This window comes from Myotis myotis, unplaced genomic scaffold (assembly GCF_014108235.1).
Source record: "Myotis myotis isolate mMyoMyo1 unplaced genomic scaffold, mMyoMyo1.p scaffold_m19_p_1, whole genome shotgun sequence".
Classification (NCBI taxonomy): domain Eukaryota; kingdom Metazoa; phylum Chordata; class Mammalia; order Chiroptera; family Vespertilionidae; genus Myotis; species Myotis myotis.
Genome location: NW_023416313.1, coordinates 94,110,273 through 94,127,663, shown reverse-complemented (window position 1 = coordinate 94,127,663; position 17,391 = coordinate 94,110,273). Strand labels below are relative to the sequence as shown.

General features: G+C 41.8%; 1 protein-coding gene across 5 annotated transcripts in view; it reads right to left on the bottom strand.

The window, feature by feature from the left end:
* PIP4K2A (phosphatidylinositol-5-phosphate 4-kinase type 2 alpha) overlaps nucleotides 1–17,391 on the bottom strand; it is a 175,986-nt gene that overhangs the window by 77,981 nt on the left and 80,614 nt on the right. For 3 of the 5 annotated variants that reach the window (XM_036345084.1, XM_036345090.1, XM_036345116.1), the window contains exon 2: nucleotides 1,464–1,561. In XM_036345084.1, the coding sequence (XP_036200977.1) occupies nucleotides 1,464–1,561 (98 nt within the window). Of the gene's footprint in view, nucleotides 1–1,463; nucleotides 1,562–10,551; nucleotides 10,555–14,015; nucleotides 14,023–14,240; nucleotides 14,396–17,391 lie in introns of those variants that run through there. The other 2 variants (XM_036345107.1, XM_036345100.1) reach the window with 2 other exon arrangements.

The window sequence follows — 17,391 nt, the reverse complement described above, 5'->3', positions numbered from 1 at the left end:
ATTGACCCTAACCATGTAACAACCGGGAACAACCGGTCGCTATGATGCGCACTGACCACCAGGGGGCAGACACTCAATGCAGGAGCTGCCCCCTGGTGGTCAGTGCACTTCCACAGTGAGAGCATCACTCAGTCAGAAGCTGGCTCATGGCTGGCCAGTGCAGCGGCGGTGGTGGGAGCCTCTCCCGCCTCCGCAGCAGCGCTAAGGATGTCCAACTAATGGCTTAGGCCCGATCCCCTGGGCAGCGGGCCTAAGCTGGCAGGTGGTCATCCCTCAAGGGGTCCCGGACTGTGAGAGAGTGCAGGCTGGGCTGAGGGACATGCCCTCCCCCCATGGCCCCTGTCCCAGTGCACAAATTTTCATGCACTGGGCCTCTAGTTTTATATAAATACCACAACCTAAATTCACATAGAAAATTCTCTCAAAGGTTAGCCTCTAAACAGTATTATGAGGAGAATTAACCCCTGAGCTTGCCAGTAGCACAAGGGCCCCAGGAAGAAACGTCAGAACTAATCTTTTGAGCAGGATTTGAGGTTTATACTACTCATTCAGAATTGCCTCTTTCTTTGTGTTCACATACACACACTCTTTTGTTGTGGTATGCTGCACGCCAACTTACAGTACGTAATTTATATATATGTCAGTTTTCAACCACCCACCTGACTGTGAGCCCCTTGAGGGCAGGGCTGTTTCTTATACATCCTTGTATCCCCAGCCCTCAGTGGACTGCCTAACATATAAGGGGCTCCAGAGAGACATCTAGAATGACATCCCGCCTGGCCTGTGTGACTCAGTGGTTGAGCGTTGACCTATGAACCAGGAGGTCATGGTTTGATTCCTGGTCAGGGCACATGCCCAAGTTGTGGACTCAATCCCCAGTGTGGGGCATGCATGAGGCAACAGATCAATGATTCTCTCTCATCATTGATGTTTCTATCTCTCTCTCCCTCTCCCTTCCTCTCTGAAATCAATAAAAATATATTTAAAACAATAAAAATAACATAAAATAAAATGACATTCCAATGAAGGAGAGATAGTCTCAATACCCAACATGGTGTCCAATTATATTCTATAAAAATGCATCTTAATTCTTTATTGTTCTATGAAGTTGTCATTTCTGTTCATAAAGTAATCATTATGAGAGTTTTGTGTAAGATAGCTGAGGTCCATAGCTGCTAAAAAATCCAAGCAATTTACAGCTTGAAACATCTGAAGTGTAATGAGAATATCACTTTTAACATATAAGCTATTCATAGAGAACAATATGCCATATGGCAAAAGGATATTACCCAAGAGGCCTGCTGTTGCTTTTGTGAAAATGACAGATGGTTCTGTTTATCACAGGATTAACTTCATCAGAAAAACTTTACACCCACCCATTGAAAAATGTGATTACAGAAATTCACAGAAATCATACTCCTGGCAGCCACATCAGTTCTAGAAAAGTTTGCACTTGCACTTACTTGTTAAAAAGGTGATTGTCCACCTTTATCTTTGAATAGGCTTTGAAGTCATCTGGCATCAACATAACAGGGATTTGAACATGGCTCAGTTCATTGATCTAGAAAAACATAAAATAAATGCCACAGGTTACTACTATCTCGGTGGGAAGTGCGCGGAACTTTCAGCTCACCCACTGGATGGGAGGTGGGTCCTGCAGCAGATTAAGTGCGATAACAACTCCTGAACATCAAGAGCTGAGGAGCTCCCGGGTTGGGGAAGGCATTCACGTGCCAGAAGGCTGGTGCAGCCCAGTGCCGGGGGACAGAAGCGCCTGCACTCTGGACCCTTCTGGGCTTGCCCATGCACCGCTTCATCTGGGTTCTTTATAATGTGCTTTATGATAAACTGTTAAATGTAAGTAAACGTTCGCCATGAGCTGCTCTAGCAAACTGAACCTGAGGAGACAGTCTTGGGAACATCCAATTTATAGTCAGTCGGTAAGAAGCACGAGTGGCAACCTGCACTTGCAATTGGCCTCTGAAAAGGGAGCAGTCTATGGGACGAGCCCTGAACCCGGGGGATCTGACGCCGTCCCCAGGGAAACAGCATCAGGATTAAGTTCATTGCTTCCTGGTATTAAAAAAATTACACATAGAAGATAGACAGAGCTCTGGCCGTTGTGGTTCAGTTGGTTGGAGCGTGTCCTGTACACCCCAAGGTCACAGGTTCATCCGGTCAGGGCACATACCCAGGTTGCAGGTTCGATGTCTGGTAGTGAGCGTGCAGGAGGCAACCGGTCAATGTATCTCTCTCACATCGATGTTTCTCTCTCTCTCTCCCCTTTGTCTTCCCTCCCTTTCTAAAATAAAAAAAAAGGATACACAGATAGTGTATGTGTATCCATCAAAACTATCTTTCAAAAAAAAGAAAAGCAAAATAAAGCCTTTTCTTTACAAACAAAAACTGACAAGTTACCTACAACAGAATGTAAAGAAACTAGTAAGATTTAGAAACATATTATTTAGAGTCTAAGGATCTATACTTCAGAAAAAAAGTGTGTGGAAGACGGAGATACAAAAAGAATAGTAAGCAAATAAATAAGGTAAATACGTGGATAAATATAAGTAAACATTGCCTATATGAAGCAGTAATGCTTAATTCACTGGGTTACAAAGGACGGATATAAGCACTGGAAAGCAACGCGTGGAAGCAGGAAGCGGGTGGTTGGAGTTGCAGTGCTCCTGTATTGTTCAGGAGGAGAGTTAAGATGTTAACTTTATTTTTTAAAATATATTTTATTGATTTTTCACAGAGAGGAAGGGAGAGGGATAGAGAGTCAGAAACATCGATGAGAGAGAAACATTGATCAGCTGCCTCCTGCACAGCCCCCACTGGGGATGTGCCCGCAACCAAGGTACATGCCCTTGACCAGAATCGAACCTGGGACCTTTCAGTCCGCAGGCCGACGCTCTATCCACTGAGCCAAACCGGTTACGGCAAGGTGTTAACTTTAGACTAAGAATGAAGCTGGTGGGAATGCAGACTGGTGCAGCCACTGTGGAGAACAGTATGGAGTTTCCTCAAAAAACTAATAATGGAACTGCCATTTGACCCAGTGATCCCACTTCTAGGAATATATCCCAAGAAGCCAGAAACACCAATCAGAAAGGATATATGCACCCCTATGTTCATAGCAGCACAATTCACCATAGTTAAGATTTGGAAACTGCCAAAGTGCCCATCAGCAGATGAGTGGATTAAAAAACTGTGGTACATCTACACAATGCAACACTACGCTGCGGTAAAAAAGAAGGAATTCTTGCCATTTGCAACAGCATGGATAGAACTGGAGAGCATTATGCTAAGTGAAATAAGCCAGTCAGAGAAAGGTAAATATCATATGACCTCACTCATTTATGGAATATAATGATCAACATAAACTGTTGATGAACAAAAACAGATCCAGAGACAGAAAAGCATCGATCAGACCGTCAAACCTCAGAGGGAAGGTAGGGAAGGGTAGGGGTAAAGGGGAGAGATCAACCAAAGGACTTGTATGCATGCATATAAGCCTAACCAATGGACACAGACACCAGGGGGGTGAGGGCATGAGTTGGAGGTGGGGGAGCAGGCAAAGAGGGGATAGGACACATATGTAGTACCTTAATCAATAAAGAAAAACATTTTTTAAAAAAGAATGAAGGCAAAATTCTAAACATTAAAAAAATAGAAACAGAGTATATAACCTCTATGCTAGTGGAAAAAAACAAACAGTAAGAATACAAATAAAACTCATTTTAAAAAAAGAACACAAGAAGAAAAAATAAGCGCTGTAAAAGTAGGACAAATAGAAAGTAAATGAAAGAAACAAATCTGGATCTGTACAGAATCACAAGAGTCAAAAGTAGGCTAGAAGTTAAAATAAAGATGGTTAAAATGAAGTAAAAACAACTATAAACTACATGCAAGGGACAGAACTAAAACATAAGAACTCAAAAGATTAAATGTTAAGGAAGAAAAAATACATATTAAATAGTACTAAAACTATTGAAAGCTAGTTTACCTTTACTGATATTAGATAAACTAATAACTTTAAGATAAAAGCATTGCTAAGAATAAAGAAGGTCTGTAAATAATGATAAAATGTTCAATTAGCCAAAAAGATAAGATTCATATTTTAAAAGTACCTAATTAGCCTGAAAGTACAGAGCAAAAACTGTTCAGACCTCTGGGAGAATGGACAATCCATTGTTAAAGAGAAAGATTTGAATATGCTTTGATAGTTCAAACAGACAACAAATTTAAATTGAACATTATTCATTTGCTACACACCTATTACTGCTAAGTGTTCAAGTTGCTTTGAATAGGTTGTTGAACAAAACACATTAACGTGCCTGTCCTCCTAGAACTTATATTGTAGTGGGGAGAGTAAAAAAATAAAACAATAAACTTAGTAAATTACAATGTGGGCAGTAAATGATCTACTATGTTAGAAAGCTATGAAAAAAAGAGCAGGATAAAAGAGCTAGGACATGGCCATCAGTACATGGGTGGGGATCACTGATACATTAAAAATAGGGTAGGTTAGGGTGGGCCAAGGTTTGAAAGAGACAAGGGAGTCAGCATTCCAGTGCAAAGGCCCTGGGGCACGGATGTGCCTCCTACGCTTGGGAAGCGGGGACCAGCCTGGCTGTAGCAGATTACCTGTGGAATAGGAGGAACTGAGATCAGAGAAGTAAAGGGAAGCTGGGCCTATAGGACTCTGGAGATCACTGAAAGGACTCTGGCTTTTACTCTATGCAGATGCAGGGTTCTGGGTGGTAAGGTGATGATATCACTTAACCAACTTAGGGTTTCAGAAGATTACTGGGTGGGGGAAGGGTTTGGGGTGGGAGAAGCACAAGTGCAGAAGTAGCAAGACCAGTTATGAGTAACCATAACAATAGCCTATTTGACTAGGGTGACCACATATTTTGAAAGCAGAGCCAGCCTGATTTCCTGTGGTCCTGAATGTGTGTGTGAGAAAGACAGAAGCCGAGTCCTGCCCAGAGGCTTTGGCCTGAGCAATCAGGAGGGAACTGCCATCAACCCAGACGGGGGACTTCTCAGGCTTCATTTTTATGCTTTTGATTTTTAAATCATGTTAAAGAATTACCTGTTCTGAAAATTAAGTACTTTAATAATTTTTTTAAACTATGACGAAAAGAAAAAACATATGTGCAAGCCACCGCATTTTCTAAAAGAAATATTATGTTAATATTTTAATAAATATTACAGTAATCATTTAATCTATAGAATACATATACTAATTAGAATATAATTATGTTCTACTGGGCTCTGCACAAATACTCAAACCTTATGATCAAACCACCCGCATTTCCTGATCCACTCTGACTTTCCCATTTTTACACATCTGCTGAGAATCCAACTTCCCAAAGATACCACATCACTGGAAGAAAAGCAGCACAATTTAAATTGAAATTGTGAACTCCCTCCAGCTAGTGGTTTGCATCTGTCCTACAGATATTGTGTATGCCCATGTTGCCCTTGAAATTTTAAAATATCCCGTGGCACGCCTCAGAATTTGCTGCAATGCCCTAGGGCACTTCCCACAGTTTGGGAAGCACAGATATAAATAGCAGCAGATGCTTAAAACAGCAAATGATATAATCTAATTATGGAATAAAATGATCAGAATAATACCTTAAAATTCATTGTATTAGATTATAACCTATAGCCACTTTATAATGACCCAAACAACCTTAATTACAACCACCAGTTAATCCTTACCTCATAAACACCGATCCATATCACCTTTTCATGCAAGTGGTTTTCTTGGGATAACTCTGTACCAGCTGCATTTGTATAAGGCCAACTCACAATTCTCCTATCAAATTAATGTGATAACTTAACCAGACATCACATTTAGCTTGTTCTGTATTAATTAAAATTTCCTTCATTTTGTGGTGAGTAAAAATGTCTGAAAGTGCCACTTAACAAAACTCTAGACTAATTTAAAATCACATAATCTCTCCTATTTAGTTGACTCAAGTATCTTACAATATTAAATAACTAGAGGGCCAGTGCACGAATCTGTACACTCAGGTGTGTGGGGGGAAACCCTCAGCCCAGCCTGCAACCTCTCACAGTCCGGAAGCCCTTGGGGGATGTCTGACTGATGCCGTAAGCCAGCAGCCGGACATCCTTAGCGCTGCCACAGAGGCAGGAGAGGCTCCCATGACTGCTGCTGAACTCGCCAGCCATGAGCCCGGCTTCTGGCTGAGCAGCATTCCCTGTGTGGGAGCACACTGACCACCAGGGGCCAGCTCCTACGTTGAGCGTCTGCCCCTGGTGGTCAGTGTGTGTCACAGCAACTAGTTGTTCTGCCGTTCAGTCGATTTGCATATTAGTCTTTTATTATATAGGATTATCAGAGTATATTTGTAAAGAAAATTAAATTTACATCTTTATATTAGCACTGGAATATCAAAGTTTAAAAAAAAGGGAGAATCAGAACTAAAGGCCAAGTCTTGTGACAATAAGAACAATCAGAATGAAGCTGATGCCAATCAATTTTTCAATATTTTGTGGAAATAAAAGTGTAAACAAAAACAATGGAAGTTTACAGGATGGCCAGGAAAATTAAGGAGTAATCAATTTCATATTGCTTTCACTAAATTATACAGAAAAAAAATTGGAGAGAACATAAATGATTTCTTCTACCACTTCTATGCTTCAAGTGATTACTGAGAAAGCAAAACCCAATTTGGAAGTAGAAAAAGAAATACTTTTTGCTTTATAGTTCCTGCTCTGAAAAATGTTTTGTGGAAAAAATTATGAAAAGCTTTCAGCCAAGATGGAATGTGTAATTTGAGCATTTCCCATATCGATTCCTTTCATGAGTATAATGTGTGAGTGTCCACTCTGGGTTGGGCAGGGCCCAAACACCAGTGTTCATCCCCATGGTGCTTTCGGTCGAGAAGGGCACATGCATTAACTGAAGAATTGCACAAATGTAACACTTCAACAATGACAAGCGTCTGGAGACAGGACTTCAGGCTATGAGCAAGCATGACAGGCGTGGACCAGGGTGGTGATAACTGAAGGAGGGGCTGGCTGGACTGGAGCAGAGGACAGGTGGAGAGGGATGCCAGGAAGTAGGGTTGCAGTGACAAAAGAGGGCACAGTTAACTGGAGAAATGACAGGTTGATGTGGTAGGAGTGCAGACATCGAGAGGACACGTGATGGGATGGGGCTGGACAGCACGCCTAGGAGGACTGTAAGAGGACAGTAGCCTGGCAAAGGGCGGAGGCAGCCGAGATGGGGGAAGTAGGTCCCAGTGATACTGAGGTGATAAAACACAGGCTGAGTGACAGCAAAGACTGTGATGCCATTTAGAGACAGAGTATTTTAAAAAGAGTTCAGTTTTGAACTTGTTAAATTTGATGTGCTCCGAGACATGGTAAGTGTTGATGTCAAGGAGGCAGGTGGACACATGGATCTGATGTTCTCAGGGGAAGCCTGGCCCAGAGATAAAAATTTACGCCTCTGTGTCTGAGACACTGTTCTTCCTCAGGAGTGAATGAGATAATCCCGAGAGTGGACAGAATGAGAGGACAGGAAGCCGTCTTGAACATCAATGGTCAACAGCTCAAAGAAGAGGATGATCCTGCAAAGGAGAACGGGAAGAACTGAGGTGGCAGAGTCACCTCATGGACATGAAGGAGAGAGTAAGTCAAGGACAAGATGGAATGAACAGTGTTGAATGCTTCTTAGAAGTCAAATGGGATGAGGACTGGAAATGTCTGCTGGACTGAACAACATGGAGTCTTTGGTGACCTTGGTGTGAGGGGTGTGATGGAGCAGAGCAATGGAACCAGCCTGGAGTCAGTTGGTCAGAGGATGCGGACACTGAATCTGGTAGTTTTTAAGAAGTCTGGACGTGAAGGAGAGGGGAGAGATGACGAAGATGAGGGATGGAGGAAGGGCCCTTCCTGAGAAGGTGGGAGGGGAGGGGATCCAAGCACACATGAAAGAAATGGCTCTGAGAGGCAAGTCCTCTATCAACAAGAGAGAACAGGACAGGAGTTGTATACAAAAGGCAGAACCTGGCTGAGGGGAGACAGTAGTTCCCAGCCACTGGCTCCAATTTTCTCTGGGAAGTAGGAGCCATGGCCATGTGCTGGGAGTGGGAGGCAGGCTAGGGGGTTCAGAGGCTTAGCGAGAACACAGAGAAAGTGACCACAGAATGTGGGAGAACAAGTTGGAAGAAATAGGGCTGGGCTTTGGGGCAGACTGAGTGGTCAGTTTGTAGGAAGCCAATGGAACTCATGGAATGACATTCCAACAGGGTCGGCCTCAGGGTGCAGGTGCAGGTGCAGAGGTGAGGGCGGTTGGTCAGGTATGAGGTCTTTGCTGGTTGAATGTGCCAGAAAGAGGACACAAAATGTGCCATAAAGAGCAATGGAATGAATTCCAGGATAACCAGTTAGAAATGGAAAGTCAATATAAAGCACTATCCCTGACTATAGAGAGTTTTCCCTTGATGGGGCAGCGCATACACAGGGAGATACAAAGCAGCAGAGAAGAAGTGCTGGCGCCCAGACGGTAAGGGCCGCAGGAGCTCAGCAAGGAGCCACTGCCGCGGGGCTGGGCCAGGGCTCCGGGAGGCTGCAGCTGCTGTGACCTTTGACAGATGAAGAGGTGTGATCCGTGTTTCATAAAAACGTTTGGAAAATGCACACATTCAGTTATTTCTGCAAGTCCCATAGTCACAAATCAGAGTGTCCCAGAAAGTAGAGAATGTTTGGCCCTCCTTACTAGAGAAAAGAGATAAGAATCAAAGATTATTACACTTACACTTTGGTTTATGGAGAATCATAAAATGATGCAATTAAGAGACTCTTAGAGATTCTACTGTCTACTCTCTCATCTTGCAGATTACAATGCATCCTGGTATATCATCCTGTTACCAAGCAGTAGCTTGGCACTAAATTATACTAGTATCAGCTACTTCATGGGCATTTTACCTTTCTTCTGGATTGTCTTTCACTCACGATTGCTTCACATTTCCTTTGGGTTTCTCCTTTCCCCCCAAAATTCTCCCCCCAAATCTCTGGTCAGGTGAGTAGCTAGACTTAATGACCCTATGAAAGAATACTTCACCAACTAGAGAATTTACCACTTAAACAGAGCTTTTATTTAGTAAACAATATTTTCAATAGTGTACCTCTGAGTCCCTATATTTTTTTCTATAAATAAGTTTTATTTTTTGTATTCAAGACTAACCAGTCATTCAACAGTTTTAGCAAAATGCTTTAATTATAGCACTGCCCAATAATTAAAAGGCCATTTAACTTCCTGGGTAACTTTCTCCTGTAGCCTACTACTTAGACATCGCACACGCTGAAATCCTTGTCTGTAGTTCACATTCATTAGTGATACAGGCAATGATAATGACCTATAATCTTGAATACAGTTGAGTTAATCCTATTTGTTAATTTCTATATTCCACATAGAGCTATGGGTTGTGAACGTTCAAATTTCAGGACAAATTTCGTGGGTTTCAAAGTCTTCAGTTTAAGAAAATTTTAATTTATTAGTCTGTCTACCTAGCACAATCATTCTATGTGGCCCACCTCAAAACTGGCGGCTAAACTAATAATGCTTTATCATCATATTAACAAAGCATTTACACTTTTATTTCCTTATAGATGCTTACATAGACAATACATAAATAATTATATTTATATATGCTATATAATATTCATAAGAAAAAATAATTTGTGTTAACCATTACTATTTTGAGGGGGAAAATAAAACATACTCACCCCATAGAAATAAAGCATGTATTATGAAATGCAACTAGTTTTTAATTTACGAAGGTGAAAATGCTTTTGGAGATTATTAAACTTTTATTAGGTTAGTTAATAAACTAAAAGCACTAGGTTCTATTATTAGGGCCACATTTAAGCTTCGTTCAGGTGACAAATATTTAATAAACTCTCACAACAGAAGTGCGATACCACTTTATACTTATGAAATACGAGTTGTCAAACCACTTTGGCAAATATTTTTTCATTTTCTATTTGTACTGACAGTTGTATTCACAGTCCTAGAGAGCTCATGACCATAAAAGTACATTTTAAATACCCCCATGCAGAGAGGCTGTGGGCTGGGTCTCTAGTGCCCTGGGAAGGGTCTCTTATTTCTGTCATATGGCACTAGTCACCCCCAAAACAGACAAGTGTGAACCAGCTGTGCCTTTCTGCTTCGTCACTGGGTGTTAATGTGGAAGCACAGGGGCCCCACATAAGACATAAAAAAAGAAGCTTTGTTGTCAACATCAATAGACCCAATGGCCAAGGGGGGCTGGGAGGGTGACTGGAAGGTTTATTGTAAATTGCCCAAATGTTCCTGGTTGTATTATAATTCACGAGTTGGGGGGAAAGGGATTGGGGGAGAGTGTAGGTGGAGGGGAAAATATTAGTTGACCCTGTGGGTGGTGAAGGGAGAAGGATGGGGAGAGCCATTGAGATCTGGGTGCAGCTTGGCCTACACTCACATTAATACTTGCCACTAGTCTTACTGCAATACTTGGTGAGCACCTGCTAAGCACACTCTGAACACTTTGGACACAGTATCTGATCGGATCTTTATAAGCAAACGGGAGTAGGGACTATCATCCCCATTTTCCAGATAAGGAAATCGAGGCTTGGTGAGATTAGGTGAACTAATCCAGGCTAAGTCTTCCTCAGTCAGGCAACTCACTTGAGTTTCCTTACATATAAAATTCAGGGGGCGGGACTGGCTGACCAAAGATCATTTGGAGCTGCTGTAAGCCTGTGAGGTAAGAAGCACAGCAACTTCATAAGACATACACCTGAAATATAAGGACCCATTGCATTTAAAAACCTCTACAGGATTCCTACTTTAAAAGAGGAATAATTAACTATATGCTTAGGATAAATGATTAAAAACATGTTTAACTGAATATGCACCATGACCTACTGCCATTATCTCAGCGGTGAAGACCTTATCACTGGAAAGTTGTCACTTCTCTGACATTCCTTGTCATTTCAAAACAGGGAAAATAAATATTCCCCAAAGGTCCATTAAATCTTAATGAATCGCAAACAGAATGCTTGAAGGATACAAAGTCAATTTCCAGACAACTATTTATTAAAGCAAATTGTCTGAGTTTTCCTTTATGAAAATTATGATTCACACACAGCACAGTAAAATTTATGTGGACTTTTCCTTTTAAAATGTTAAATGGCCCAACTCAGAAAATGTGTCTTGGTTTCTCTCTTCAGCAAAACATTCAAATTCCTATCCCACTCAAGTTATGTCCAACACTGTAAAACGTAGGTGGTGTGTGTGTGTGTGTGTGTGTGTGTGTGTGTGTGTGTATGTTCTCTCCAGATCTGCTGATTGGAATGAGTGTCATTCCTGCAGATGTAACACTGAATTCACACTGGCAAGAAAACAAAGTTTGCAATTAAGCTGCAAAAAAAGGGTATAATAAATAGCTACTGGACAAGGAATAAATAAGTGAGAGCCAGCTGGTAATGGTTCTGAAGTTAAGACATACAGAGGTATACCCACAAAGCCATTTCACACTGAGACATTTAAAAAATAAATTCACTAATGTATATAATTTTAAGTCAAGAATATGTTCATAAATTGTGAGACATTATTAATGGTGCTTGATTAATTCAGATATGTTCACCCTAACTACCACAGTTCCAGACTAACACATAATTAGTAACTGGTTTTCATTCAGCCAAGCATACACAAAAAGGAGCAAAAAAAAATGCTTAAAAAAAAAACCAGGGAAAAAGAAAACTCTCACATGTAGTAGTCAGAGACAGTTAATCTAATTAGAATAGACAACTCCCTACAAATCATGGCATACTGAGAAGAAATAGGAGGCATCCAGCAGGGTGTGCTGCTGGGTAGAAAGGCTGAATGAGAGCTGGCGGAGGAACTGGTTTCCTGGCAGCTGGTCCCTCTGAGGTGGGGGCAGAACAGGAGATGGCAAGAGTGGGAATTATCTTAAAAGGCCCACTTACCCCTCCTCAATATCTCAAGCAGCAGGTTGAAGAGGGCTTATTTTATCTCCCAAACAGCATTCCTACCACTTAGATATGAGTGTACATTTTAAAACATAATTCAATAAAAAAAAAAAGTAGGAGGATTATGGAGTTATAAATCCAGGCAAGATTAACACAAGGGACTCAAGACCTTTGGGGGGGAAAGGGGGGTTGTAATGCATAACTCGACATGTCCACTATTTGGGGCACTACTTTAACTTTAATTAATTTCTTAGGGAAATCAAATAATAAATGCCATATCAGATTCCCCAGACTTTACAAGTTTTTCAATTGCTTCTGGCTTCCATGAAAGGATCCTGACTTTCAGCGATTAAAAAAAAAAAAAGTGATATAAATTCACCATTAATGTTAAAGATATCTTTCCCCCCTCCATATCCCTTCATCATATCAGCATCTGAAAATAGCACTTATTAGAATCATCCTAAAAAGCAAAATTCCCTTGTGGATTCCATGGTTGATAAGCATAGAAGGATTCCTCCCACCAAACCGTTTACTTTGAACATTTCTGCTCTAGTTCGTTGGATTTAGGAAGTGAATGAGTAGAAAACTAAAAGTACTACTAGACCTGAGAGCTGAGGGCGTTCCAGAGCCACTGGGACGGATCGGCTGGAAGCCCTGGCACCGCCTGTCCCTGCGGCACAAACAGCAGGGGCCATCTGAATGTGAATTAAACTTTCCCTGATTCTCCCCAGAGGTATACAATGACCTCAGGTGCACTTCTAAGAAAATATTTTCCATGGTGTGACTGAGACAAGTCAAGCTTGTACATGTCCTTCCCCAGGGTTCTCTCCAGATTCATGTACACTATTTCAAGAGGGGGTGGGGAGTGGGAGCAGGGAAACAGACATATAATTTTAAGAAACTTTAACAAATTAGTTAGACTGCTGGTGTACACAGAATTGTCCAAATTGGGTGCAATACCTATAACCACCCCTTCCAAATGCCTGGGAGCAGACTTCTACAAAATTCTTGCAATACCATTGTTTGTAAAATGGGGATAGCACCGCTGATTTATATACCAAAGTTCATACTTTATGTGGCTATAGTAACCACAATGTCCTTAGAACAAAGAATATCATAAAGGCAACATTTTCTCTTTTTTCTACTAATTTCCTTAGCAAATTTAAAGCAGTGGGGAAGATTATCTAAAATTTTTAATCTGATTTCTACCATGTATTTGGTAACTATTTGCAATTTCTTATTCTATATATTTTTTTAAATTAGCTTGATCATAAGCTCTCATTTAGAAATGTATAGTAGTGTGCCAAATATAGGTTGAAATAAATTTTAAAAATTCAAGTCTCACTCACTATGACTCAAGCGTGTGCAGCCCACACTTGGAATGGTGTGGCTCTCATTACAACTTACTAGTAGACTGCTAATTGAGTAGCAATTTAGAAGTTCTGAGGTTTCAGAGGGGCAGGCAGGGCAAATTAGAGTCAATTATAGAGGTAGGAGAAACAGGCAGCTGAAAATGTTTGTGAAATGCATTTTTATTTGTCTTTAGGCAGGAGGCTCAATTTTCTAAAGCTGCTCCAACACAATTCATTTTCTAAGACCATTTTTAAAAGAGTTAATGTCTTTGCATTTGCAGATAAGACAAAATCAAAGATGCAAGTTTATTTTAATTAAAGCCTTCTTTTGAAATGTGAGCTACCTTCAAATGCCTAGAAAAACAATGCTTTATTTCAGTGAGCCAAATAAAACTGTTCTGATAGCAAAGCAGAGCTGTGAATCAATCCGGCACAGAGGCCTGTCATGCCAGCATCTACTAAACTAAAAAGCCCGAATTATTACACTTAAGGGGATTTTTCTGTTGAACAAGGATCATTAAGTCAATCTTTTGATTAATGGCTACTTGACTAAAATTAAAATGTCATCAGAAATATTTAAACTCTTGCTAAGAATCTCTAATTTATGACACACACACACCCTACCATAGACCATCTGTCAACGTGGTATCTGCACGCTCAATCAGACTTCTGGTGGGTGTTCCTTACTGGCTGGCCCTCTGCCAACCTCATCCGAAAGAATGAAGTCATGTTAACATTTTACCTTTCATGAACCAAAGCATCTGATATTAAACTTGAAATGTGGCCAACAATTTACAGGCTCTAACAGAGGTAATACAGGCTTTTAAAAATTCAAGAAAAAATTTGCCAATGAAAACAAGATCTTACAATGTGAGTATGGTCCACGCAGAAGGCCGCCAGGCTTGGAGTCAGGAGACAAACGTGGTCCTGCCACTTCATCACCTGCATCACCTTGAACACATTGCTCAGCTCTCTTGATCTTGCTTCTTCGAATGAGTTCGAGAAGAGATTGCAAAGTGATGTACTGTTTGGCCCAGACAGTGATTTAGAAAATGCTTGAATTAATTACCAAATTTTTTCAGCCTTGAGAAAATTTACATACAGATTGGGATTTCTGGCTTCTTTGAAAAGCAGGACGATCTGGCATCTAGCCTGGAACCACTCATCTGGTGCTGAGCAGCAGCGGGAATGCACCCTCTAGTTGGGCACAGGTCCCACCACTCCTAGAACCTTTGGCCTGGATGACTTGCCTCATCCCAGGGTTTCAGCCACCACCGGGCTCCAGGGCCTGGCACATGGGAGGCGGTCTCACAGATACCAATGAATTGCAAAACAACTTTCCACAGAGTTCTCTACATTTTAGAAGAAATAAATGACCTCATGAAGTGCTTTGTTTAAATGGGTGTAGGGCTTGCACAAAAATAGGGTAAGAAGTCACAGCTCCCCAATAGTATCATCAAGGACATTGCATGATCTTGGTCCTTTGTTGACATCAACATATAGACATGGCAGGGATGCTGAACTGAGATGGTATGCCTGCAGCTGCCTGTAACCAGGTCTTCAGCCTGTCTCCAGAAGGGCACTGAGGCTGGCACACAGGAAAGTCAAGAGAAGAGAGACAAGAGCCATGGTGGAGATGACATCATTTGAGCCTCTGAACCCACTGGATCCTGAGGCCAGCCTATCCCTGCCATCCTTCCCAGATACACAAACCAATAAACCCTTTAAGCCAGCGGTTCTCAACCTGGGGGTCGAACGACCCTTTCACAGGGGTCGTCTAAGACCATCGGAAAAACACATATATAATTACATATTGTTTTGTGATTAATCACTATGCTTTAATTATGTTCAATTTGTAACAATGAAATTGGGGGTCACCACAGCATGAAGAACTGTATTAAAGGGTCGCGGCATTAGGCAGGTTGAGAACCACTGCTTTAAGCTAATGGAAGTTAGGTTTCTGACACTTGCAATGGAAGATATCCAAATATAACACTCAACTACTTAGTGGAGGTTGAATGAATACGAACTTTATTCACCTGCAGGGAGGGGGGACAGGAATGCTAACAATGACACACACTCCAAGAAACGGATCTTGAGAGTTTCAAATGAGCATAGTTTACTTTTTATATTCAGATATCTACCATGCCAAAGGAATTTAAGACTTCCTGATGTCTTTCTGTACATTCATCCAGTGACAAGGACACCCTAAAAGTACAGTGCCCCAAGTGGACTATGAAAGAGAAGCTCCCAGAAGGCACCGGAAGGTGTCAGGCTGATAGCAATTCTCGCACACCCTCTGGCTCCAGAGAAGACGAGGTGGAGCTGGCATGTAAAGCATCTGTCTCACTGACACACCCAGACAGGGACCACATCTGCTGAAAAGTCGAGGAGGGACAGCCATGCGTTTAGAAGCCTAATCATTCACACATGGCCGACAAAACCTACAACATGATGGAGAAGGGAATGGGCACATATAGTTCAGCATTTAAAAAATAAAACAGGTTTCTTCAGCAAACGTCAAAGTTGAGACCTATGTTAGGATTCCAGAAGGGAAGCACTGAATTCCTGCTGTGATTAGGGTTGGACTTTTGTTTTTCCTTCCAGGAACAGGGCAGAGGGGCAGCTTGTTTAACTGCAGAAGAGAGAGCAGTAAGAGGAAGGTTACCGCTATGCAGCCTATGCAGTTTTCCTGGTACCTGTTTTAGGTGGTGAGTGGGCCACGCATTTTTATCTCCTTCCCTTCCAGAAACTCTGCTAAAATGACAGTAAAGGGAGACAGAGATGGAAGAAGGCAACATGGCAAAGAAAATTGGTGAGCAGACAACAGAAGAGGGGACATTTCAAAGAATTTTTAAAAGATAAAAAATAGATTGTTAACGGATGTGAGGTGAGAAAGCTGCCACCTAAACGCCCGTGGTCATTTTGCTCTCACGGATGCAGAACAAGCACCTGGAGTTCAGGAAGCCGAAAGCATGTGGCCTATCGCCAACCACTGCACCCGCGGCAGGCAGGGAACTGACTCTTCACAGGCTGAACCCAAAGGCTTCCGAGCTGGGAACAGCAGGCACAGAGCAGGGCTGGGCTGGGCCACGGGAGGGGCGGACGTCTCTGCTCTCACCTCGGGACCTGGCACCCGCCCTCTGCTCTGCTGCAGGCTCTCCTGTGGCCACTTCCTGAGGGGACACAGGCAGATTCCTCTCGGGAGAAAAGGCCCTAGAAACACTCCACAGTGGGCAACACTAGAGAAGCTGTCCGCTCCCCAGCCACCCTCACGTAGAAGCCCACTGGGTCAACGAGCATCACCTCTCTGTGTCCCCGGAACTTGCAAACTGTGTTAAATGGAATGGATGGCAACGAGCGGCTAGGCACGTGAGGGAAGCCCCTAATACAAAGGAGAGGAACTGAAACAAATCTATCGGGGGTTTTTTCTGTGATATTTCATATCACCCAATACTAAGCTACCAAAGTCAATACTTCACCAAGTACTAAAAATCCTTGAGACATAGTAAGGTCAATACTGACAACTACTTTAACCAGAAGCTGTGTATTATTTAACTAAGAGGAGGAATAAAAGGAGAAACAAAAAGGAGTAGGAGAGCTATAGCATCGCCTGTCACTGCAGGAAATGTACAGGTCATACCAACAATGGACAGTCACAACAGTGTAAGCATATTACCTAGAAATATACGGTAAATACCAGGCAAAATGACTATATTTGTGTGCTAATATGGAAAGTTCTCCAAGAAATAGTATAAAGTATTAAATATGCTCCCATTTATGTTTTAGAGAAAAATTGTACCTTCATATATTTGTGTATGAAACTTGCATAGAGTACGTAAAAGCTGGAGGACTAGGTTTGCCAGTCTGGGGTGGGTGTGAAGTTCCTCACGTTATTTCCGTAATAACAATAGAGAGAAAAATTAAAGCATTCATGAAGCAATGAACTCGGGAGACATCTCATAACTCTAAAGCAATGGTCCCCAACATGGGTACATGCTCTCCAGCAAGGAGATAG